The sequence below is a fragment of the Mobula birostris genome, chromosome 11, assembly GCF_030028105.1.
Source record: "Mobula birostris isolate sMobBir1 chromosome 11, sMobBir1.hap1, whole genome shotgun sequence".
NCBI lineage: Eukaryota > Metazoa > Chordata > Chondrichthyes > Myliobatiformes > Myliobatidae > Mobula > Mobula birostris.
In genome coordinates, this window is record NC_092380.1 from 97,506,366 (window position 1) to 97,533,340 (window position 26,975).

General features: G+C 42.9%; 1 protein-coding gene across 5 annotated transcripts in view; it reads right to left on the bottom strand.

The window, feature by feature from the left end:
- LOC140205268 (protein kinase C-binding protein NELL1-like) overlaps nucleotides 1-26,975 on the bottom strand; it is a 1,028,119-nt gene that overhangs the window by 365,800 nt on the left and 635,344 nt on the right. For 4 of the 5 annotated variants that reach the window (XM_072272741.1, XM_072272739.1, XM_072272737.1 and 1 more), the window contains one exon: nucleotides 6,318-6,440. The exons of the other annotated variant lie outside the window; for it this stretch is intronic. In XM_072272741.1, the coding sequence (XP_072128842.1) occupies nucleotides 6,318-6,440 (123 nt within the window). The remainder of the gene's footprint in view (nucleotides 1-6,317; nucleotides 6,441-26,975) is intronic. 5 annotated transcript variants of the gene reach the window in all.

The following is a 26,975-nucleotide window of genomic DNA, read 5'->3' on the forward strand; positions in this document are numbered from 1 at the left end:
AATATTGCCCAACCGGGCCTTAAACCCTGTACCCTCTATGGCCTATCTGCAAAGCTGAATCTCCCACAAACTTGTTAAACACGATAAGGACCCAGAGCATTTTGTGGAACTCACAAAAAAAAACACAGAAAGTTCAGTCCCACTATTCTTACAGGTCAAACAAGTTCTCTATCATAAATCTCTGTATAACAATAATTGACCCCATGTCACTTGCCTGTCACTTAATTCTGTATCCACATGTCTTTAAACCCTCTGCTCATGGGACACCTGCCCACTAATTGCCTTGTCTAGTTGCCATAGTCGTTTATATGTACAGTACGTACATCAAATCTCCCCTTAATCTTCTTTGGTCAAAGAAAAATAACTCTAAATTCTCCAGTGTAATCTTTCAGCAAAAATCCCTTATTCCTGTGCTCTTTCTCATTAAATGGAAGCAATGTTAACTCTCTTTTGCATTGATCACCAGATAGGTGATCTTTCCATTCTCTCCATTATCAGCTCTGCCCTCTCTTTTACGAATACTCTGGCTAGACCAACGAGCTGATTGTCAGCTACTGGAGGAAGAAGTCAGAGGGCCATCAGCCGGTCCTCATTAGGGGATCAGAGGTCAAAAGGGCAAATAGCTTTTAAAATCCTTGGTGTTAACAATTCAGATGATCTGTCATAGAAACCATAGAGAACTGCAGCACAGAAACGGGGCCCTTACCCTGTCTAGTCCATGCCAAATCATTTAAGCTGCCTACTCCCATCTACCTGCACCAGCCCATAGCTCTCAATACCCGACCATCCTTTGCAACTCTACCTTCTTAAAAGTTTGCGTAGATTCAGCATGTCACCAAAAACTTCAACTAATTGTATCACAGCCTAGTATGGAAGATCTAATGCCTAGGAATGGAAAAGACTATAGAACGGTGTGTACAACCCAGTCCGTCACAAACAAACTACTCTCCAGCACTGAGTTCAATTACATGGAGTGCTACCCCAAGAAAGAAGCATCCATCATCAAAGACCACCACCACCCAGGCCTTGTCCTCTTCTGGATAATACCAATGGGCTGGTGATACAGAAGGCTTGGGAACAACACCACCAAGTTCAGGAACAGTTAAGAACCAACAATCATCAGGCTCCTGAATCAGTGTGGAAACTTAATTCACCAATACTCTGAATTCTACAACCCACAGATTTACTTTCAAGGACTCTTTAAATTTGCGCAATTTATCTCCATTTGCACATTGGTTGATTTTATCTGTTTATGTACATCTTTTCTCATAAATTTATTTGCATTTCTTTTTTTCCTGTAAATCCCAGCACAGAAATGAATTTCAAGATAGTACATGGTAAAATATACATACTATGATTATAAATATACTTTGAACTTTGAGAACATGAAGCATGGGAGGAGAAGATGGTGGCATGATGCAGCTCGCAGCGGCCACTCCGGTGGTGATGTCTGTTATTTGTCAAGTAGGGTGCCGTGCACAATCCTGACTTGATGGAGACGGATGTGAGAGTACGGAGGAACATCTGGTGAAACTTCTGAAATGCCTGCCTCGCTGCTGCTGCTACTGTGTGGTCCAGTATCTCTGGAGAAGGCCCCAAGTCCTTGGCTTTGCTTGTTGCTCGGCAGCCGGGGCGGGTTCGAAGTGCTCGGCAGAGGATGGTGCTCGGAGAGGCTGTGTCAGAGGGGCTGGTCGGAGGCTCAAAGATTTCGGACAGACTCAGAGTCCGCTGCGGTCGGGTGCTTCCAATGGTGCTGCATCGCTGCATCGTCAAGTTGGCGGCTCTTGGAGGCTCATGGCAGGGAGAGCTCCCCCCTTCTGCCGCCTGCGTGAGATGATGAGTCTATCGGGACTTTGAGACTTTATTGTACCGTGCTCAGGCTCTGCTCTTTATCAAATTATGGTATTTCTTTGCACTGTTGTAACTATATGTTATAAATACGTGGTTTTGTCAGTTTTAGTCTTGGTTTGTCCTGTGTTTTTCTTGAGGTGTCTTTCTGGAAGAACATTGTATCATTTTTTAATGCATGCATTTCTAAATGACAATAAACAAGGACTGAGTGTCCTCATAATCTAATCTAATCTAATGTCCTTTGCCTCAATAAGATCTCCTTTTCATGCTTTGAGTATCCTTATCAAACATGTATGTGTTTCGATAAATCTGATAGAATTTATTTATGTTAATCACTTATGCATGCTTTAATATTCCTTACTCCAAAATTTCAGATTGCTTTTTAAAATTTTCTGTACTTGGTTTCTTTTTTATACATACTGTATTACAACATTGACAATTGCTACCTCTCCTTCATCTGTCTCATTCTAACTTCTATTATGCTGATAGCTTTGAATAACCTTTCTTTTCACTTTGTGGAAAGATGTGTTCTCTACACACAAACCTTCTCTTTGAAGGCTTCCTATTCTTCAAATTGTGCTTTGCCAACGAACTTCTGAATCCAATCTATTTTATCCATTTTTACCTCCATGAAGTTATTCCCACTATAATGATCAACGTTTTTACACACAACAGCACCAAGGTCTTTTCCAACCCTATTTTAAACATGATGTTGTGATTGTTTCCATTGCTCAGTAGCTCTACCAGGTTTTCACTGCAACGTTACCATGTGAGAGCAAACTCTCAGAATGAAATGAGTACAATTTTTGTTTTAAAGAGTAATAACAATTTTGAGGAAGTTCTTGATCTGAGTACTCATTCAATCAATTCAATTAAGTTGTCAAAGGTAAGTCCAGAATTTCACAGCTCCTGGACTTGATGCTGACGGACACACAGAATGTCATTACTCCAGGTCTCTAGCTATCCAGTGCCACATGATGAAAATACTATTTGCAAAACTGACATCATTCCACATAAATACCTATTGTGTCACTGTTTGCCAGAAGATTCATACACAATGCCATTGACACCTGCCTTTATCACTAATGAACTTGAGAATCAATGTATCAATTTCTACTCCATCTGTTCTACTGACACTTAAGACTTCTAACACTTTACGGTTAACCAACTCCAGTATTTCCACACATTCAATGTTGTTTTCATTACCAATATCACACAGAATATGCACCTAATACAGAACATTCTGATACGGAAGCATCGTGTTCTGCTGTGGATTTTTTTTCTCTCTCTGGCCTCAATTCTATTTGTATCTTGACAATGTTTTTCAATTGCATTTGCCCCGATGGGAAGAATTGTTCTCACATTCATCAGTGCGACTGCAGAAAGGTAATGTACTTAAAGCACCTGCAAAGTTCAGCAACTGTGCCCTTCCTCAAAAATAAACTGCAAGTAAAAACAGCATAAAGTACTTAAAGAGATTGACATGTGGCATCAGTGAAGAGATTGCTTTTGAGCAAGTGTGTAGGTGGTTAAAAAAAAGACCTTCTCCTTTCATAAAATGAAGTCAGGCAGCATCCATGGAGGGGACTAAACAATGGATGGCCTTCATCAATGATGGAAGCCGAGACCCTTCATCAGGACTTATTCCCCTTCGCAGATGCTACCTGAGGTGTTGAGTTCCTCCAGCATTTTCTGTGTGATGCTCAAGATTTCATTTGCAGAATCTCTTGAGTTTAAGGATTTACTTTCACCACACTATGTTCTGTCACGATTTGCCCTTCAAGCATTTTTTATAATCACAGTGGAAAATATTGCTCCCTTTAATAATTTATTTTCTTATATTCATGAAGCTAATATATTGTGATGTAAACTTAAGAAATTGCATTGCAGTACAAGAACACAGGATTAGACACAAACTACTCTTTCCCTGAAGCATTTGCACCCATGGTCTGGAACTCATTTCAACCATCCATTTTATTTCCTTCCCTCTGAATGTGTTGCCAAGGAAAAATAATTGGAGGCAGCCTTGATCATTTCAATTCAGCAGGATATGAAGCTTTTTAGAAGGAAGAATTACTTTCCCTTCTTGATCTACTATTTCTGTGAAACAATACCTCTTGAAGGAGCTTGGCCCGAAATGTCAACTGGTTATTCCCCTCCATGGATGCTGCATGACCTGCAAAGTTTCTCTAGCATTTTGTCTGTGTGTTGCTTCATGCTTCTCTGCCAGAAGGCTCAAATCTGGTTTAAAATTCAGGCTCTAGTTCCCTCTCCAGAGAAAATCACTTTATTGCATTTATCTTATTGATTTTATTTTATCATTTCAGAAAACCTTGTTTAGTTCTGCTACTCAAAATTTTGAACTCACAGGTCCATGAACAAAGTTGTGTACCATGTCCTCATAACTTAATCCTTCAAGTCTCGGTATTAATCCACTGAATCAACATTGCACTCCTCTCAGCTTGTATGTCGTTCCGAACATGCAGTGATCAAAACTGAACACAATACTTCAGTTAAGTTCCAATCAAAACCCTGCACTTAAAGCCTAAATGTCTGATCAATATTCTGGTGCCATGCCAGTGCCATAGTATTTTATTCCTTGTCAATATGTGCAACTAAATTGACAAATATCTAGTGGTAATTTGTTACATTAAAGGTGCAAGTCATTCATCTTCATTATCGTCATCATGTGTCATGTCATTATGACGTAGGCGATCATGGTCTCATAACCAAGATTGTTCTCGTCAAATATTTTCACAAGAAGTGGTTTCCCACTGCCTCCTTCTGTTATTAGTTATTAGATCGCTTAAAATCATTACCTGCCTCAATTTCCACACAAAATTACTGAGGCACTTCAATCAGAAGTAGGAATTGCCTGGATCTCAGGTGTTTTTTTTAGCCCGAGAGATGTCATGACAGTTTGACCTACATGCAGGAAGTCATTTGCAAAGCCTTTCAGAGAGACCCGGACAGCAATACTGTACATGTTACAATAACGGGACTCCAAAGGGGGAGAATCAGATGCAATTATATCACATTTCCAGTTTACTGAGCTTTCTGTGGCAATTGACTGACCATAAGGCAGAAGGCAGGAATGTGATGCCTGGATGCAAATCACATCATTTAACTGCAAAATACAGTTAATGACAAACATGAGAAATGCTAACGTGATCTGCTGGATAGGCTGCACCACAGACATCCCACCTCTCCCGGAAGTTCCAGGAGTCTCCCGCATATTAATAGTGGCTCCCTGATGCCCGCAAATTGTATACAATGTCCCGGAAATTGATTTTTTTGAGAGCGAGCGTGAGAGAACACGCGAGAAAGAGTGAGAGAGTAAACGCAAGAGCAAGAAAGCAAGCGCGAGACAGCGAGCGCGAGTGAGAGCGACCAAGAGAGAGAAAGCGCGCGAGCGAGAGAGCGAGAGCCAGAAAGCAAGCGCAAGAGAGCGAGCACGAGTGAGTGACCATGAAAGATAGCGCGAGAGCGAGAGCAAGAGCGAGAGAGAGTGACCACGAGCGAGAGAGAGAGAGCGAGAGCAAGAGAGAGAGTGTTCCAAAAAAAAAGGAAAATATGAAACGTACGTCACCCCAGACTACCCTGAAGTGTACCCCTGCCTAATAGGGGTCAAAAATAATGACAGTGTTGCTCGCTGCACTGTTTGCAACAGTGACTTTTCTATTGCCCATGGTGGGTTAAGACTGTAAAAGACATGTTGAGGTGAGTTTAACAGGTGTTATTCGTTCGTTAGCATAGCTAATATTATTTAAACTAGCTGGCTAGCTGCTAAGGAGCTACTCTATTGCAGATATCTCACCTCTCCCCGCAGTCTCCCGCAAATTGATGGTGCTACCTCCCTGAAATGAGTTTTTACAGGGTGGGATGTCTGGCATCAAATCAGGAATCTTTGGTCTTTTGGGTTGTTTTCTTTCTCTTCTTATGCCTCCAACAGGAAATAAATCTGGCAAACGGCAAGACAAGGGCATTGGGGCTGTAGTGATATTGCTGACACCATCAATATGAGACAGGCTTGATGGCCTAGCTGGCCTTAAAATGCCTACCATTTCCATGCGGGTCAAAAACAGCTGTAAGTCATGAAAGTCTGATAACAACCAGAACCTCTTTGATGTGGCAGTTAGTATAAGTATCAGCCTAGTTGGCACAAAATGCAAAGAAAGATGAGTCAAATGAAAAGTTGATAAACACACACAAAATGCTGGAGGAACTCAGCAAGTTAGCCAGTACCTATGAAAGGTTTAATTGATGCTGTATGACTTGCTGAGTTTCCCTAGCATTTTGCGTGCATTACTCCAGGTTCTGCATCTGTAGAATCTCTTGTGTTTAAGAAAAGGTGATGATCCTGATGCAGGGACTTTGCTGCCAACCAGTCCTTGCTTCACCTGCATTTGAAAGCGTTGTTGTAGGAGCTCACAATTAACATGTTCTCGGTTCCAAACCCTACTTACCTCGGCAGATGGTCCCATTGCCCACATAGCCAGGCTTGCAGGTACACAGATGGCCTCCCACAGTGTTAGTGCAAATTGCTGTCTCGTCACAGTTGTGGTGCCCACTTCCACATTCATCGTGCTCTGCAGGAGAGAAAGGATTCTGCTCAAATGCCATGACTGACAGCGCGGCAGGTCACATTAACAGGAGTCCAAGGGGGAGGAATCAAATGGGAAAGATCGCATTGTGTGCTGCTGGTTTGCTGAAGCTTGGTAATCTGTAGCAAGTGATTCACCATCAAATACAAAGTAGGTAAGTTTAGCTTTCGGCTTTTTTTGTCATATGTACATCAAAATATACAATAAAATGTGCCAATGGACATCAAGTCAAATTTATTGTCATTTAACTATATACAAGTTTATAACCATATAATGTTTATAGAAATGAGACGACGTTTCTCCAAGCCAGGGTGTAAAGCACAGTAGTACACATAGCACGATAACTTATGAAAGCAAGGATAAAATCTACAAATGAATCACACATAAATAACAAACTAAAGTACCTAAATTAAATATTTATAAATGTATAAATGTACAAAGCAGATTAAGCCAGTGATACTTCAAATGCGATGCAGCAGGGAGTTCAGAAGCCTAACGGCCTGAGGGAAGGAATCGTTTCCCATCCTCACCATTCTTGTCCTTATGCTTTGGAGTCTCCAGCCTGATGACAGAAAGTCAAAGAGGATGCTGGATGGATGGATGGCTGGGATCCTTAATAATACTACACAGTGCTCCAGATAAATGTCCCCGATAGATGCTCGGGAGATTCCTATGATCCTCTCAGCTGTTCTCATTGTCCTTTGTAGGGACTTCCGGTCCGATGCTCAGCTGCTCCCATACCGGGTGGGGATGCAGCTTGTCAGCACGCTCTCAATGTAAAATGCAACAAGCAACACAGTCCGAGGATTGCACTAGGAGCAGCCCACAAGTGTCACCAAGGTTCTGACACCAACATAGCATGTCTGCAGCTCACAGCTCCTAAGCGTATGTCTTTGGAATGTGGGAGGAGACTAGGGGACCCGGAGGAAACTCACATGGTAACAGGGAGAAGGGACAAACTCAGTGAGAATTGAACCCTATCTTGGGATCACTGGTGCTGTAAAGCAACACACATAAAGGTTGCTGGTGAACGCAGCAGGCCAGGCAGCATCTCTAGGAAGAGGTACAGTCGACGTTTCAGGCCGAGACCCTTCGTCAGGACTAACTGAAGGAAGAGATAGTCAGAGATTTGAAAGTGGGAGGGGGAGGGGGAGATCTGAAATGATAGGAGAAGACAGGAGGGGGAGGGATGGAGCCAAGAGCTGGACAGGTGATTGGCAAAAGGGATATGAGAGGATCATGGGACAGGAGGCCCAGGGAGAAAGAAAAGGGGGAGGAGGGAAGCCCAGAGGACGGGCAAGGGGTATAGTGAGAGGGACAGAGGGAGAAAAGGAAAGAGAGTAAAAGAAAGTGTGTAAATAAATAAATGACGGATGGGGTACGAGGGGGACGTGGGGCATTAGCAGAAGTTTGAGAAGTCAATGTTCATTAGCGGAAGCTGTAAAGTAATTGTGTTAACAACTACACTACTGTCAAAACCATGATGAATCCTCACTTTAAGTACAGCTCCAGTAACTGAAGGAGTTAGCTAAGGTACCCTAAACTCCACCTTACATATTCACTCCTTCCATCACTGATGCACCAGCTTTCACGAACGAGCTTCAAACCACCAAAGCATCTTTGACTTGTCGCTATACAAGGTCAAGAGAACCCAGCCTCTGCTAAAACAGCAGTTCCCAACATACTATTCTGAATTGGAAACATGGTTCTCTTCTTTCACCATCCCTGATTTAAAAGCCTTGTTTATGCTTCTTAATATTTTTTATTATACTGTAAATAAAGTTTATGTTGAGAAAAAACCTCGTGTGTTTATCTAATTAATTGCATATTCTGTAGATTGTGTATATTGAACCAATGGCAAGATGTCAAAGGCATGATAAATACAATGATAAAGATTTCCGAGAAGTGACTTCCACTTCATACATTTCTCTGGTGAAGTGGATAATAAATGGTTGCCAGGGTAAACTTAAGGTCCTGGCTTTCTTTTCCCACCAACATTCGCTTTGATATTTTACACAATTTTTTTTGATAGAGCAGTCACACTGTCTCAACAACATGACTGAGTTCAGCTCCAGGATACAATAATTCAGAGGGTAGCTGTGATTTTAGATCATTGCTGTCAGAAACTTTTCCTAAGCAATTTCTTAGTGCAATCAAGCAAGAAATCTTAACTGGAAGGGCACAATTTCTGCAGTGTCTTATTTGTTTTTCTCTAACTTAATTAAGGCCTTCATTTACAGGAAACAAATTACAATGTTTCACTGAATCCTTACAATGATATGTTGGGCCAATTTGGGAGATGTCTCTGCTCAACATTTTGCACATTGATACAGATTCTAATGATGTGTGTGCAAGTCATCTATCTTAACCCCCTCGTGACTTCTTGACATCACAGATCATCGAAAAAAAGCTGCACAAATGTGGAAACTTCTGTTTAATGAAGCTAAGAACTTAGTTACTTTGTTCAGAAAAGTAGGCAGCATGATCCATTTCAGGAGGCTTTTAATCCTGTGAAATTTTGCTTTTGGTTTTCACAGGAAGGAGGTACAGGACCCTCACCACCAGATCCAATTCCACCAGGTTCAGGAATAGTTATGAACCCTCAACATTCAGGATCTTGCTCCAGGGGGGATAACTTCACTCAATGCTATGCACCCCAACTCTGATCTGATTTCACAACCTACGGACTCACTTTCAAGGACTCTACAACTCATGCTCTTGATTTTTATTGCTTGGTTATCTATTATTACCGTTTTGTTTTTTTTTGGATTTGCACTCTTTGTTGTCTTTTGCAATTTGGTTGTTTGTCAGACTTTGTTGTGTGCAGTTTTTCATTGCTGCCACTTTGTCTCTTTGTGTTTACTGTGAATGCCCGCAAGATAACGAATCTCAGGGTTGGAGAATGTGACATATATGTACTTTGATAATAAATTAACTTTGACTTCCACCAGATGCCAGTTGTATAACTATGCCTACTGTAGAAGCTGAGATACTTCAATAGTTCCACCAACTTTTGTGATCTTACAACTCAACAACAGAGATTAAAATTCCTCATCACGTTCCCACTCCTTCAGGGTGCTGTAATCAAATTAAGAGAAATTTCAAAATATTCAAAGTTCAAAAGCTCAAAGTAAATTTTTTATCAATATATGTATATGTCACCATACAATACCTTGAGATTCGTTTTCTTGTATGCATTTGCAGGAAAAAGAAATACAATGGAACTTATGAAGAGCTATAACAAAGACTGACAAACAACCCAATGTGCAAAAGAAGGTAAGTCATGCATGCAATTAATAAGTAACTAAATAAGTTATACTGAGCTGGAGAGTTCTTGAAATTGGGTCTATAAGTTGTGGAGAACTTCAGTGCTGTGGTAAGTGAATGCTGGTATCTAAATCAATCCATTTCTTTGTGTGTGTGCATGTGAGTTTGTGTATGTACCTACATGGGTGTGTCCATGTGTAAGAAAGGAAACGGGACAAGAGGAACTCTAGATGTTGGGGGAGAGAATACAGTATTTGATCGTTAACCTAAAATCACTGGAATGAAATGAATGGAGGTAAGTACAGATGACACCTCTTTTTTTCACATCTTAGTATTTTTCTTTTATTTTATTTAAAGATAGAGCACCGGACAGGCTCTTCCACACAGCACACCACACAGCAATCCACCTACTAACTGGTACGTCTTTGGACTGCGGAAGAAATCCGGAGCACAGGAGGAAACCCACACGGTTAATAGGGAGCACATAGAAACTCCTTACATATGGCGCTGGAATAGAACTCTGAACGCCAGATCGGCCCAATCTGTAATAGTGTCAAACTAACAGCTATGTTACTATGGTGCACAGTAATCAAAGGAAACTTTCAGCTACGTATTCCAGTGAATTCAAAGTATAATTTTCCTATATTTGAGCATACAAAACTTGCATGCTCTATCAAAAATGCTGTTCTAATAAGTCCACTGAATAAATGTATAATTTCACCAATGGAACCATTAGGACTTACCACAGGTAGTATTCTATCACTATTCTTGAAATCCTAAATTTTATTTGAAACACATACTAATAAAATTTAATAGAGAAATTGTGAAGTTGAAAATGTAATACAGCACTTTATTAACTTCTTAGACTGGATATAGTTTTGTTTATGTCCAAAAAGTGCTTCTACCACAAGGCTCAATTGAGATGCATTTAAGGGGAGGTTAAATGAGTACATGAGGGTGAAAGAATAAAGACTATCTTAATAAATTTGAGGTGGTTGGATGAAATATCTGTGGAAGTAAACTTAATGAGCCTCCTTATAAAATGTAAATGAAATAACACATCCTCAATACATGAAATTATGGACTCAAGTATGTTATAGCATAGCAAGTTGGCTACATGTTTAGAAGTACATCCAGATGGCCAGATAGGTAGCCATGAAATTGTTCAGTATATTCTCAAGACGAATGCTTATGGCCAGCCAAAACTCATATATTTTTCACTTCGTCTTATCAGATTTGAAAAATGTCCAGGAATATTTTTGAAAACATAAACGCAACTTGACTTTGAAAAATTAATTTAATTTTATTTTATTCATTTTATTTAGTGAAACAGCATGGACTACACCCTCATGGCCCTTCGAGCCACACTGTCCCAGCCACTCTACAACCCCAATTAACCCCAACCTAATCAAGGCATAGTTTATATTGATCAATTAACCTACTTGATATGCGTTTCAACTGTTGAAGGAAACTGGAGCACCCAGGGAAAACCCACACATTCCGCGGAGGGCACTTACAGAGACTTCTTTTGGAACAGCGCCAGAAATGATCTCCAAACTCTGGAACACCCCAAGTCGTAATAGCACGTGCTAACAGCTACTACAGTACCCAATTTGTTCCAAAGGTCGATCAATTGGGCATACTGGGCCTTGTCATTAAGAGACAGAGAGTCAAAGTAAAGTACAGGACAAAAGCAGGCCCTTCAGCCCATCTAGTCCATATAGAACCATTTACACTGTCTGGTCCCATCAACCTGCACCCAGAGCATAGCCCTCCATAACCGTGCCATCCATGCACCGAACCAAATTTCATTTAAACGTTGAAATCAAGCTCACATGCACCACTTGTGCTAGCAGATCATTCCACATTCTCACGGCCCTCTGAGTGAAAAAGTTTCCCCTCATGTTCCCCTTGAACTTTTGATTTCTAGTTGTAGTCCCATCTAACCTCAGTGGGAAAAGCCTGCTTGCATTTACCCTATCTATACCCCTCATAATTTTGTATACCTCCATCAATTCTTCCCTCAATCTTCTACGTTCCAAGGAACAAAGTCCTAGCCTATTCAATCTTTCCTTATTACTCAGTTCCTTCAGTCCCAGCAACATCGTTGTAAATTTTCTCTGCACTCTTTTAACCTTATTTACATATTTCTTGTAGGTAGATGACCAAAACTGCACATAATACTCCAAATTAGGCCTCACCAATGACTTGTACAACTTCAACATAACATTCCATCTCCTGCCCTCAATACTTTGATTTATGAAGGCCAAAGTGCCTATCTACTTGTGTCACTACTTTCAATGAATTATGGACCTGTATTCCCAGATGCTTTCGTTCTACTAGTCTCCTCGGTGCCCTACTGTTCTCTGTGTAAGACCTACTGTAGTTGGTCCTACTGAAGTGCAACACCTCACACTTGCCTGTATTAAATTCTATCTGCTATATTTCAGCCCATTTTTCCAACTTGTCCAGATCCCACTGCAAGCTCTGATATCCTTACTCACTGTCCACTACACCCCAATCTTTGCATGATCCACAAATTTGATGATCCAATTAAATGGCTTTGTTTATTAGAGATTAGGGCATAAACATCACTAAGACCTCTATCATCAATGATCCATTGCCAAGGATCAGAAACTCAGCTGTTCTTGTCTCAGATAATGGTAGCTACATGAGCTGGTCTGATACAGAGTATCCAGTTGTGAATGACTCATTCCTGAAACCCTAATGATTTCCCACCATCTGCAAGGCACAATCAGGAGGGTGATGGAATACCCTCCACTTGTCTGAATGCTTGCAACTACAAGAAGTCTGACACTATCCAGGACAAATTGATTCACTCTCCTTCAACCACTTTAAGCACTCACCTCTCCACCACCGACACACGGTGGCAACAGGAGTATTATCTGCAGTTACTTATCTACAGCCTCCACCTCCAAGGAACTCCAGCCGGTAGATGCATGTCAGCAGCACTACCTAAGAATTCCCCTTCTAGTCTCCCATTGTCATATTGCCAATATTTCCTCATCACTGGGCTGAATGCCAGTGGGAATACCAAAAGTGAAAGCAAATCAGCCTCAGAAAAGAAGAACGTCCCTTTAGACCAGAAATGAGGAGGAATTTCTTCAGCCAGAAGGCCGTGAATCTGCGGAATTTATTGCCACAGACCACTGTCGAGGACAAGTCATCGGGTATATTTAACATGGAGTTTGATAGGCACATTATTAGTAAGAGAGTCAAAGGTTACAGGGAAAAGGCAAGAGAATGTGATTGAGTGGGTTAATAAATCAGCCATGGTGGACTAGTACAACAGACATCAATGCCTAATTCTGCTCTAAGTCTTATGGTCTTGTGATCTCAGGAAGAGCAGACTTGATGGGCCAAATGGCCTAATTTTGCTCCTGTGTCTTATGACCTTATGGTCTTATGAATCTTAGAACATCATGGGATTGCATCATCATCATCATCAGCAGCAGCAGCAGCAGCAGGACTGCAGACGTTCAAGAAAGTAGCTCAGCACCCTTTTCGAAAAGGCAATTCAGGATGAGTCATGAATGCTGTCTTTGTTAGCAGTGTCCTGAAAAAAATATTATGTCCAAACACAAAAGGAAGTTCTCTCTTCAAAGATTCCAGTGTGCTGAAAAATATGTTTTAATACAAGAGAGTCAGTGTATAGAAGTGAGAGTGACGAGTGAGAAAGAGGCTGGCGGGTGATAGGTAGGAACCGGATGAGAGGGGGACAATGATGGGTAGGTGGAACCAGCTTGGGGTGGGGTGGGGAAGATGGGGAAGATGGGATTCAGCCCATAATTCAATCATGGCTGATTGATTTTCCCTCTCAACCTAATTTTCCTGCCTTCTCCCCATAATCTTTGACACCCTTACTGTTCAAAACCCTGACAATCTTTGCTTTAAATGTGTCTCCGCAGCTGTGTGTGGCTGCTACTGTGACACTTGTCTACACTGTATTCCTTCTGCCACCTTTTTGCCCATTTTCCTAATCTGTCCAAGTCCTACAGACTCCCTACTTCCCCAGCATTACCTGCCACTCCACCTATCCTTATGATGTCCACAAACCTGGACACAATGGCATCAATTCCATCATCCAGATCATTATATAACCTGTAAAGTTGCAGACCCAACACCAACCACTACAGAACACTACTAGTCACTGACAGCCAACCAGAAATGGTCCCCTTAATTCTTATTCTTTTCCTTTTGCCAGTCAGCTAATCATCTGTCCCTGATACCACTGGCTCTTGTCTTGTAAAGCAGCCTCTTGTGCAACACTGGTCAAAGGTCTTCTGAACATCCAAGTCAACAACATCTGCTGATTTTCCCTTGTCTATCTTAACTGCTATTTCCTCAAATATTTCCAACAAATTTTTCAGGCGAGATTTCCCCTTCAGGAAACCATGCTGACTTTGACCTATCATGTCCCTTCAAGAACCCCTAAAACTCATCTTTAATAATGGACCCTAACATTTTATCAGCCATTGAAGTCGGGCTAAGAGGCCTATAATATCCTGTCTTTTGCCTCTTCCCTTTCTTAAAGAGTGGAGTGACACATTAGGGAAAATAACCTTATCTGTTTCCACCTGTCACCTCAAGCCCAGTCTAAACAATCCCCTCACTCCTCCTCGCACCTGGGTTCATCTTTCCGTCATTCCCTCCCATCTTCTTTCACTAATCACCTACCTGCCTCTCTCTTACTCCTTTCTCTCACTTCTATATACTGGTGATCTTTCCTCTTAACATCCTCAGTTATGATGCAGGGTCTTCACCTGAAACGTTGACCATCTCTTTACCTCCATAGATGCTGCATGTTTTCTTCGTGCAATCAATTGACACTTTTCTCCACTTCTGAAGTGGTGCGTGGCCAAGTGGTTAAGGCCTTGGACCAGCAATCTGAAGGTCGTGAGTTCGAGCCCCAGCCGAGGCAGTGCATTGTGTCCTTGAGCAAGGCACTTAACCACACACTGCTCCAGTCCACCCAGCTGAAAATGGGTGCCGGCAAAATGCTGGGGGTTAACCTTGCGATAGACTGACGTCCTATCCAGGGGGGTGGGTGGGGGGGGGAGGATTCTCGTACTCTCAGTCACTTCACGCCACGGAAACCGGCATAAGCACCGGCCTGATGAGCCTATAAGGCTCTGGACAGACTTTAACTTTAACTTTAACTTAACTCCACTTTCATTCAGTTCAGCTTGATAAACTCTAACCTAAGTAAGCCTGATAATTATTACTTAAGTATCTATTTGAGGCTGCTCCGACTGTAACTTTCAGTAATTCTGTAGAGAGTAAAATTGTTCCACAAGAGAGTGATGATTAACAAATTTCACATCACATGCTGGTGATAAAATAGCTGATTCTGATGATCCAGAAAATCATACGATCTTACTTCAGTTATTAGTAGCCTGCGGAGTACCTGTCTGTGCATGCAGGTTGGAAGCCTGTGTGTGTGAAGGGGTGAGAGGGTGTGAAAAGGTTTGTTCTGCTGTAGTTTTCTCGTTCTGTTCTGTTGATGGGACTGCGTGAGTTCTTCCATGTTAAGTGCTCTGTTGGACGTTAAACATTGTGGGCATGCTAGGTTGGTGCCAGAAGCGTGGCACAATTTACCAGCTGCCCCCAACACATCCTGGGGTGTGTTGGTTGTTAACGCAAATGACACATTTTACTCTATGTTTTAATATGCGTGTGGGCAGCACAGTCATGTAGTGGTTAGCACAACGCTTTGCGACCCGGGTTCAATTCCTGCTGCTGTCTGCAAGGAATTTGTACCTTTTCCCCGTGACCGTTTGGGTTTCCACTGGGTGATCCTGTTTCTGCGCACAATCCAAAGACATACCGATTGGCAGGTTAATTGGTCATTGTAAATTGTCCCATGATTAGGTTAGGGTTAAATCAGGGTTTCCAGGGCAGTGTGGGCCAAAGGGCTGGAAGGGCCTATTTGCGCAGTATCTCAATAAATAAATAAATAAATCTGAATCACATCTTTAATGAGCATAATGCCAGCTGGACCTACACTTCTTTCAACTTTACGCTTGCGATGTTAAAATGCTTTGAATCACATTTTTCAGGGGAAAAATACAGCAATTTCTACTCCAAGTTGTTCGTAAGCTTTTGTCTGAAAAAAGCCCAACCATTTTCTTTGCTGATATACAAACACAATTACTGAGTTAATTTCTCAATTGACACAAATGATCAGTTGATCAACACTTCAAAACACACTGGTATATTTTTACATCAGAAAATAAAAGGTTTTTGTACAAATGCTGGAAAATTGTACAAAAGCTACAGCAATCCTTGGTCAAGAGTGACAAAGGACAATACAACAAAGACCTTCTAAATAAAAATCAAAGCTTAAATAAAATTTCAGAGAAACATTCCCGGCTGCACGTTTCTGACATTTTGATTTCCCAGGCTACCTTTCATGTTGGGTCTGTCCAAGTAAGATTACTCAGGCTTGTGCCAATTAGTGAATTATAGCTAGTCCCTCTTGCAGTTGTATTAAGACTGCAGAAACTTACTTCATTTGAGACTCATGCAAGCTGCAAAAATTACAAATAAAACTTTCATCACTTCTGCCAGTTTACCATTGAAGGTCAATTTTTCGATGTGAGTCAGCTCTCTTCTAACCCACTGTTATGCCTAGTACACTAACAAATGATTAAACATTGCCGCCAGCAAAATAATACATTGTGGACTCCATTTCAAATCACAGGAACAAAGGAATCTCGGAAGGAATTTTTCACAGGTATTGACAAAAATCTTGGTGGACAATCTAAAAGTACGTTTGTACATGATACTAGTTATCAGAGGCATTTTACTTTTAGCTGAAGGATTTAGTAATCCACAGTAGGGACCCACTCTTCCCTGAATGGTTTAGCTTCCAAAAGGGGATAAGAGAAAACATAAACACGAGAAATTCTGCAGATGCTGGAAATTCAAGCAACACACATCAAAGTTGCTGGTGAATCCCTCCCCCTCCTGTCTTCTCCTATCATTTTGGATCTCCCCCTCCTCCTCCCACTTTCAAATCTCTTACCAACTCTTCTTTCAGTTAGTCCTGACGAAGGGTCTCGGCCCGAAACGTCGACTGTACCTCTTCCTAGAGATGCTGCCTGGCCTGCTACGTTCACCAGCAACTTCGATGTGTGTTAAGAGAAAACATAGTCAAGTGTGTTTCAATGGTATCCTTGTGAGAGTCTTGCTAAGTGTCAACATCTCTGAAGATCTATCCTGGGCCCAACATATTGAGGCACTTATGAAGAAGCCAACCAGCAGCTATATTTCACTAGGAGTTTGAGGAGATCTGGTATGTCAACAAAGCCTCCAGCAAATATCTGCAGATGTACCGTGGAGATCATTCTAACTGTTTGCATGACCGTCTGGTATGGAGGGGACACTGCACAGGATCTGAAAAATCTGCTGAGTGTAAAAACCACAGCCATTTCCATCAGACGCACTGCCCCCCTCCCCCCACCGCATCAAGGATATCTTAAAAAGGCAATGGCTCAAAAAGGTAGCATCCATCATTAAGGACCCCCACTACCCAGGACATGCCATCTTTTCATTACTATCATCAGGGAGGTGGTACAGGAGCCAGAAGACAGACACTCAATGTTTCAGGAACAGATTCTTCCCCCTCACCTTCAGATTTCTGAAGAAACTATTATGTATTTCATACTTCAGTAATTTTGAGTAATATTGCAAATATATTGTTTATTATGTTGTTTAAATTTATATTTAAATCATTCATTATGGGTTATATGTAAAAGTACATGAATGGCATATGTCATCATACCACCATGTCATAAGTGTGCGCCTCGCTAAAAAGTAAAAACTAGAAATGTACACGTTATTCCCGGTTCTGTGTTTTTCAATCAATTAGTTTTATATTTTGGAGTTACAAAACATAACACTGGCATCAAGTAAGTTTTAAAATGAAACTGAGACAACTACCTACCCGATGAAGCACGGCAGGCTGTAAAAGTTTTTAAGAAGGCGCAGCGTGCTTTCTTCACAAGAGAAGATGGTCGAGTCAAAGAAGTGGCAGAAAAATAACAAAATTTATGGGTTCATATGGGTATGGATGATTATAATAAGATATAGGAGCAAAAGCAGGCCATTCGGCCCATTGAGTCTGCTTCACCATTTGATCATGGCTGATCCATTTTTTCTCTCAGCCTCAATATCCTGCCTGCCCCCACCTCTCCTTACCTCATGTATCCCTTCATGCTTTGACCAATTAAGAATCTATCACCCTCTGCCTTAAATATGCATAAAGACTTGGCGTCCGCAGATGTCTGTAGCAGTGAATTCCCCAGGTTCACCACTCTCTGGCTAAAGAAATTCCTCCTCATATCCATTCTAAAAGCACACCCCTCTATTCTGCGGCTATATCCTCTGGTCTTAGACTCTCCAACCATGGGAAATATCCCCTCCACATCCACTCTATCAAGAGCTTTCACCATTCGATATGTCAGCGGAATACACTTCACTAACACTGGATCAGAAGCTCTCCAATTCCCTTTTTGCATATCACAATGCAGCACACTCCACTGCCAACAACTCACCAGCTATCCTGTTCCTGGGTCATCCCTTGTGTTCACGCTTGGATCTGCTCAAACTCAATCTCAGAAGGTGTATGCGGGGAAACAGCTGAGACAAGTTGAGGGCTCCTCAAACAAGGAGGTTTGATGTTTCATTCCTGGCGAGGGACTACAGAGGTGATCAAAAGTGGGTGTATCGAAAGATTAAGGACAAAACTGGCCCACCATCCTGCGCAGTGGAGATTGCATCTGATGTCATCAGGAGATGACACATCAGTCAGTTCAGGAGAGCAGAATCAGCTGTTAGAGAAGAGAAGTGCCCAGAGCTGTCCATATCACTTCCTGCAGGCCCATTATCAATGCTCACAATTGCCACGGAGGAGGCCTCAGAACCTGAGATGGTTTCACAGCCACAAGTCCAACCTGCTGAACAGAGTAACCACCCCCCCCACCCCCGTCAGGAAAGACGTTATCCCACAAGAGTGAGAAATCCTCTACAGTGATTACGTCTTTAGGTCTGAATGGGACAGTTTAAAATTTACTATGCTGTAGATGTCTATACAGTGTAGTAGTTGTATTACATAGTGTACCGTAAATATATTGTTTGATAAAGCATACTTTGTTTGTTTAAATAATTCACTATGGATTATATGTAGAATTCCATGATTGGCTTACATCATTACACCATCATGTCGTAAATGCACACCTTGCTAAAAAGTAAAAACTAGATGCGTACATATTATTCCAAAGTCCATGTTTTTCTTTCGGTTTGTTTTATGTTTTGGAGTTACAAAACATATCAACAATGAACCCATGAACACCACTTCACTATCTTCGTTCTCCTTTTGCGCTACTGACTTATTTTTATACACATTTCTTATTGTAGTTTATGGTATATTTTATGTATTGCACGGTACCACTGCAGCTGCAGAACAACGTTTTCCACTGATAATAAACCTGATTCTGATTCTTGCTGGTGCAGCATGTCACTCAGACAAATTTTGGTTTCTTAATCTGCTCAACTCAATATGTGGGAATTTACATATTAAGGATAATCTCTCTGCAAAGGCAAGATGTTGTCTTCACAAGAGCTGCTGTATGTGCTGTCATTTCTATTAATGTAGCTTCTATGTGCAATCTATTTCTGATGCACTTTTTCCTGATTGTGAAAAGGAAACTGTCATTGAGACAAATGGTACCGAGACCTACTCGATGTTCGTGCTGATAATCATTTGTATCTCTGTTACTTAGATTAAAGATGAAGATTAAAGTCTTTTATTTCAAATTTGTGGTGATAGGCATGCTGTATTTCATATACAATAACAATTGAACAATCTTATTTTCTTTGCTCACAAGACGTGTATGCCAATGGTTGGACAACTATTCCCTACTTTCCCATCCCTAATTGCCCCTGAACCAAGCTGCTGGCCTGATGGTTTCAATGGACAGCTAAGTATCAACCAGATGCTGTTGTTCTGGGCTCACATATAAACCGGACTGGTCAAAAGGAAGAAATGAACCATTTAGGAATCTTGCAATCCAACAAATTTAATAAACACACACAAAAAGCTGGAGAAACTCAGCAAGTGAGACAGCATCTATGGGAGGGAGTAAACAGTCAACAGCTAATGGAAGAGCCTACAAAAAGTAGTCGACATAACCCAGTCCACTACAGGAAAGCCGTCCCCATCATTGAGCACATCTATATGGAGCACTACCACAAGAAAGCAGCATCCATTGTCAAGGACGCCAACCATCCAGGCCATCCAGCTCTTCTCACAGCTCCCATTGGGAAGGAGGAGGAGATAGACCAGTCTCAGATCCCACACCACCTGGTTCAGGGACAGTTATTATGGTCACCTCACTACATGAAGGACGTGGAAACCATAGAAAGGGTGCAGAGGAGATTTACGAGGATGTTGCCTGGATTGGAGAGCATGCCTTATGAGAATAGGTTGAGCGAACTCAGCCTTTTCTCCTTGGAGCGACGGAGGATGAGAGGTGACCTGATAGAGGTGTACAAGATAATGAGAGCCATTGATCATGTGGATAATCAGGGGTTTCTCCCCAGAGCTGAAATAGCTAACATGAGAAGACATAGTTTTAAGGTGCTTGGAAGTAGGTACAGAGGAGATGTCAGGGGTAAGTTTTTTTTTACGCAGAGATTGGTGAGTGCGTGGAATGGGCTGCCAGCAGTGGTGGTGGAGGCAGAAACAATAGGGTCTTTTAAGAGACTCCTGGATGGCTACATAGAGCTTAGAAAACTAGAGGGCTATTGGTAAAGCCTAGATGGTTCTAAGGTAGGGATATGTTCAGCACAGCCTTGTGGGCCGAAGGGCCTGTACTATGCTGTAGGTTTTCTGTGTTTCTATGTTTTTCTATGACTTTACATCTGTTGTTCTCAGTATTATTTGTTTACTTTTTTTTGTATTTGCACAGATTGTTGTCATTTGCACATTGGTTGTTTGTCAGTTTATGTGTGTGGCATTTCATTCATTCTATTGTATTTCTTTGTTCTGCTGTGTATGCCTGAAAGAAATGAATCTCAGAGTAGTACATGGTGACATAAATGTACTTTGACAATAAATACATACCGGCTCGTAGGTTAATTGGTCATTGTAAATTGTCCTGTGATTAGCCTGGGATTAAATCGGGGGTTGCTGGGCAGTGCGGCCCATTGGGCCAGAAGGGTTTATTCCATGCTGTGTCTCAATAAATAAAATAAATAAATGTTACAGATTGGGACAGCTTATTTAAAGAAACAGCAGAAATACAATGATCTGAATTTCTGCGGTACAGAATTCCACACATTGCTTTTTGAATTGTCGCTTCTTTGGCTGCTGTTCATCAGCTTTTCCTCCTTTTGTAGATTGGTGATTATAATTCTATTCTGTCCATTTGAGAGGCACGAGGGGATAGGTTGACGCTGCAGGCTTTTCACAGTTAATTAACATTAAATGCACATTCTGAAATAAAGGCAGAAAATACCATTTAAAATGAATGACAGTCAAATCCATAGATTATATCATCACCTTGATGCATCTGGAAAGAAGCGCAAGAAATAAATGAGTTTCATATGATTAAAGAAAAACAGTCTCTCTCTGCAGTGAATCATTTCACATGTAGATTAGAAACCATCAGAAAAGCTGTGAATTTACATTTATCACCTAAAAGCACACTACAAATAGTCATATGGGCTTCTTTTCAGTTGGGAGAACTGAGTTCATACATTCAGACACAATCACAATTGCCAGACGGGGACTGTCTTTAGATAATGACTGAAGACTGGTTGGATTCCTCTCACCAGTGCTAATGTTAAATCACAAATAATTAGCAGTTCATACTAAGACCATAGATACTTGGTAAATTGGAGCACCAGAATTCTACGGACCTGCGTCGTACAAAACAGCCTTGAATGGTAAAATGAGTTGGCTGGCAGAAATCCACAGAATAAAACTCTGACACAATAATATGGCATTTTGTTTCCATAAGAATCATTTGCTGTCAATTGGACACTGTAAATCATGTTAAAGTTTGAAGCTGCTGACAGTTTATTGTTCAGGAATAATAAATCCGGTTGCCATTTGTAGATGCAAACAGATGTCAGCATTTGGAAATTAGGTTAGGGACAGGATGTCTGGGAACAAACTCAATTGTCCCGGGCAAGTTCTTTGTATCTACTACACACAGATGCATGGTGACAGAAATACGATTAGCTTAACCAGCCCTTCAGCGAAGCAAAAAAAAAACTTGTTGTTTACAAAACTGAACTCTAGCCATGCGCAGTCCAGTGGGCTTACAGTGTGAATGAGCAGTTATTGTCTTCTTGCTGAGTTTCTCCTGATTGTTTTTATACACTGTCATCATTATGTGCCGTGTTGTATGACGTGGACAATATAACCATGATTGTTCTTGGCAAATTCTACAGAAGTGTTTTGCCATTGCCTTCTTCTGGGCAGTGTCTTTACAAGACGAGTGACCCTAGCCATTACCAATACTCTTCAGAGCCTGGTGTCAGTGGTCACATAGGCAGGCCTTGTCATGTGCACCAACTGCTCATACGACCATCCACCACCTGATACCATGACTTCCCATGAACTTGATCGGGGTGGCGGGTGGGGGGGGGAGGCTAAGCAGGTGCTACATCTTGCCCAAGGGTGACTTACACCTCCTTTGGCAGAGATATATCTTCACCCTGCTCTCCAATTACATACTGCATATAAACTTGTGACGAGAATACACATAAATTAAGATGTTTGCTGGCCTGGGCTAGCACCAGTGGCATCAGCAGTTGGTCTGCCACCTGTCCTCAGGGGAGGGAGAGATAAGGAACACAATGAAGCAGCAATTGGAGATGTTAATGAAGGAGCCATCAGTCTGGGTATTGTCAAGACCGGCTCCCCCTTTGAACCCTGAACTGTTTGAAGTGATGGACAGGCGATACCCCAGCAGGGGGATAAAAAGGGACAGGTTCACTGAGGCAATACACATGACACCACGAGGTAACGAGACCCTGGAAGCGGTGCCCCCCCTCCCCACGCAAGTGGCGGGAGTCGTTTGGAAGGCTGGTTGCGGAACCAAGCCTTAGACGCACAGGGTGGAAAAGTACGGTCAGCGGGAACCCGGTGTGTGTCCACCCTTGCTTGGGTGCCAGGTTCACTACAGAGGATCGACCGCATCTGGAGGAGGGGTCACAGTCGGTGACCTCAGGTGACATCACAAAGGACTCGCCCGAAAGCTGCTTATGAGCAGGTCTGTGTGTGGAAGCCGTTTTGAATGATCATTCGTTCTTGTTCTCTCTCTCCTTCCCCCCACATTGTCCATCGCCATGGCAACGATTACTGCGAACTGAACTAAATTGAACTGGACTTTGTGTCACTTTGAAATTGGTCATTTACCCCTAGACAACGATAGAGCTTGATTGATCCTGTTATCTTAATTCTGTGCACATGTGTGTTTATCATTGCTGAACTGTTGCATTTATTATCCTTTTGATTACTGTGTTGCTTGTTTCTTTAATAAAACTTTCTTAGATCTAGTAATCCAGACTCCAACTGAGTGATCCATTTCTGCTGGCTTGGCAACCCAGTTACGGGGTACGTAACATAAGTGGGGTTCTCGTCCGTGATTTTGAATGCTAAATTTGGGACGGAGTAAATTGATTGGGTCAAAATTCCCGAAAGAAAGAAAAGACAAACAGCAGAAATGGAAGCTGAGGAATTTATAAAGGCGCCGACCTTGGAGGCATTAGAGGATGCCAGGAAATCGGAATTGGTAGCTGTGGCCAAACGGTTGAATCTTGCTAAGGGGAAGTCGACAGTGAGGAGAGAGGAGATACACAGAGCTATCGTAGAGCACTATGTATCAAAAGGTGTGTTTCCCCAAGGCGAGCTGGAGGTGGTGTCTATTGGAAAACCTGCTGGAGACGCGGTACAGGTGCAGCTTGAAAAACTGAGACTCGAGCACGAGTTCCGGGTACGGCAGTTGGAGCGAGAAGAGAAAGAGAGGGACAGACAGTTACAGTGAGAAGGGCAGGAGAGAGAGTTAGAAAGGAAAGAGAGAGAGAGGCAGTTGGAGCGAGAAGAGAGGCAGTTGGAGAAACAGAGGGAAAGGGAATTCGAGCTGGAGAAGTTAAGGTTAAGGGCAGAGCAGGGGCTCGTGCCGAACCAAGGTGGAGGGTTCCGAGTGACCCAGGAGGTTAGGCTGGTTCCCCCATTTGACGATACCGACGTGGATCGGTACTTTCTCCACTTCGAAAAAGTGGCTATAAGTCAGGACTGGCCAAGGGATAAGTGGGTTGTTTTGCTTCAGAGTGTACTGAAAGGGAAAGCCCAAGAAGCTTACTCAGCTTTGTCCGCGGAAGATGCCCGGAGGTACGAGGTGGTGAAAGAGGCCATCCTCAGGATTTATGAGTTGGTCCCGGAGGCATACCGGCAGAGGTTCCGGAATGCGAGGAAGCAGTGGGACCGCACGTATTTGGAGTTTGCCCGTGAGATGCAGACATATTGTGAGCGTTGGTGCACCTCGAAGGGGGTAGAGGGGGATTATGACAGACTGCTACAGCTGATCCTGATTGAGCAGTTTAAAGGTTGTGTCCCTGAGGGTATAAGACCCTACCTAGATAAGAAAGAGGCAGCCACGTTAGCCGCAACTGCTAAGTTAGCGGATGAGTATGCGTTGACGCATAAAATGAAGTTTGCCCTGAGTAAAGGCTACCAGAAGGGTAGTCAGGATGGCGGGGAGAGTCCGCCGGAAAAGTCAGAAAGTAAGCCAGGGACTAGTGAAAAGGATAAGGTAGACCGGGAGCAGTCTGGTAGGCAGTCCCCTGGGGTCGTCTGTTATAATTGTGGGAAAGTCGGACACTTTGCATCCAGGTGCTTTGCCCCAAAGAAGGAGATGGGAAAAGGGAAGACAGCGATTTTGACTGGCTGTATCGAGCTGGTACACGAACCGCTAGGGAAGGACAGGTCTGCCAAAGTTCAGGAAGGGCGTGAGAAGTTTATCTCGGCTGGATTGGTGTCAGTGAAGGAGGGGTTAAAACCAGTTCCAGTGCGGATCTGGAGAGACACGGGAGCGTGTCTGTCACTGATACTGAAGAGTGTATTAGAGTTTAGCTCAGAGACCCAGACTGGGGAGGTCAAGGTCAAAGGTGTTGGGGAAGGGACAGAGTCAGTCCCTTTGCACCAGATACACTTACAAAGCAACCTGGTCTCTGGACTAGTCACGATCGGGGTGAGGTCTGAATTACCGATGAAAGGCGTGGAAGTCTTGCTCGGTAATGACATCGCCGAGGGAATAGTGTTCCCAGTCGTTAGATTGACAGGTCAGCCTGCCAGCATTGAGGCCCCGCCCATGGACTCACAGGTTCATCACGGGACCGCGGTAGTGAATTTAGCTGAGAAGTTTCTGCCAGTCTTGTACGAGACGGGGGTAGAAAATGAAAAGAAGGAGTGTAGTGAGACAAGAGGTAGTGAGGGAGCTGGGACAGACATAGCAGTAGCCAGGAAAGAATTTGTGCAGACGCAGGAGCGAGACGAGGGGCTGATGGTTTTGGCAGAGAGAGCTCTCTCTGACACAGACTTGACAAGGGAACTAGTAGGCTATTGTGCGGAGGAGGAAGTGCTAAGGAAGAAAGGGAAATCAAGTACAGTACCCGCAGATGAGGAATTGGGGGTGGTGCAAAAGAGTTATGAGGATGAGGTTTTTAGCCTGGCCCACAAGGTACCCCCCGGTGGACATTTTGCATACTGGAGGGAACAGTTGGTGGAACCATGGAAGAGGTTTACCGGCTGCCCAGTGGGGAGGATGTTATTGATTATGGCCGATGTGAACTGAGACGGTCACAGGCTCTTGATATGCTAACAAACCTAGTCGGGGTTAGCGTGGACATCAATGAAGCTAGCGTCCCCCCGATAAGAGAGAAAAACCATTTTGAAAAGATGAGTATGGTATCGACCAGATGGGAGAAGGCTATTGTTTTGGCCAGGACTGCTGATAAGGTCTCTCCCTTAATCCCCGAACAAAGCGACTCTTTAGGAGAAGTAATTAAACGACTCGCACTTGTGTGTTTGATTGTCCCGAGGCGATGCAAAGAACTGGGACATTGGGTGGTGTCTGCTACAATAGGTCAACCTAGTAAGCAATATCCAATTAGAATGAGTAATTCAGTGACTAAAGGGCTGACGAACACAGAGGTGTGTATTGGCAATTTAATATGGCTGTCTGAAGCCAGCTTGAGCGTGAACCTTGAAAAAAATGAGTTCGGCCAAATGAAGGTCACTTACCTGGGAATTGTGATGACACAGGGGCAGCTGGCAGCGATGCAAGCTACAGTGCAGGCTATCGCTGACCTCCCAACCCCGACAGACAAGAGGGCCCTCAGAAGGCTCTTGGAGATGGTGGGGTACCGTAGGAAGTTTTGCAATAACTCTGCGGTCACTACCCCTCCCCCTCCTACTAAGCCCTTGCGAGAGAAAACTAAGTCGGAATGGGATGACCCTTGTTATTGTGGTCCGGGACAAAACCAAATGAGAGGTTACATTGATCGCAATTCATCAGTGTTTTTGGCCACTATGAAGTTTGCTGAGTTGGAGCCTGGTCTAAGGGATTATTAATAACACATATAAAAGGGACGGAAAATGTGATTGCTGACTGTCTGTCAGGTGTTGACAACTTCAAATTCTCTGTATTAGCCAAATAGCTGATAAAGATGTATATTTGTGTGTATCAAATAATGTACTCACGTTTGTAATTTTTACCCCGGTAAAAATCCTTAAAGGGGGGAAGTGTGACGAGAATACACATAAATTAAGATGTTTGCTGGCCTGGGCTAGCACCAGTGGCATCAGCAGTTGGTCTGCCACCTGTCCTCAGGGGAGGGAGAGATAAGGAACACAATGAGCAGCATTTGGAGATGTTAATGAAGGAGCCATCAGTCTGGGTATTGTCAAGGGCGGCTCCCCCTTTGAACCCTGAACTGTTTGAAGTGATGGACAGGCGATACCCCAGCAGGGGGATAAAAAGGGACAGGTTCGCTGAGGCAACACACACGACACCACGAGGTAACAAGACCCTGGAAGTGGAGCCCCCCCCTCCCCCGCAAGTGGCGGGAGTCGTTTGGAAGGCTGGTTGCGGAACCAAGCCTTAGACGCACAGAGTGGAAAGGTACGGTCAGCGGGAACCCGGTGTGTGTCCGCCC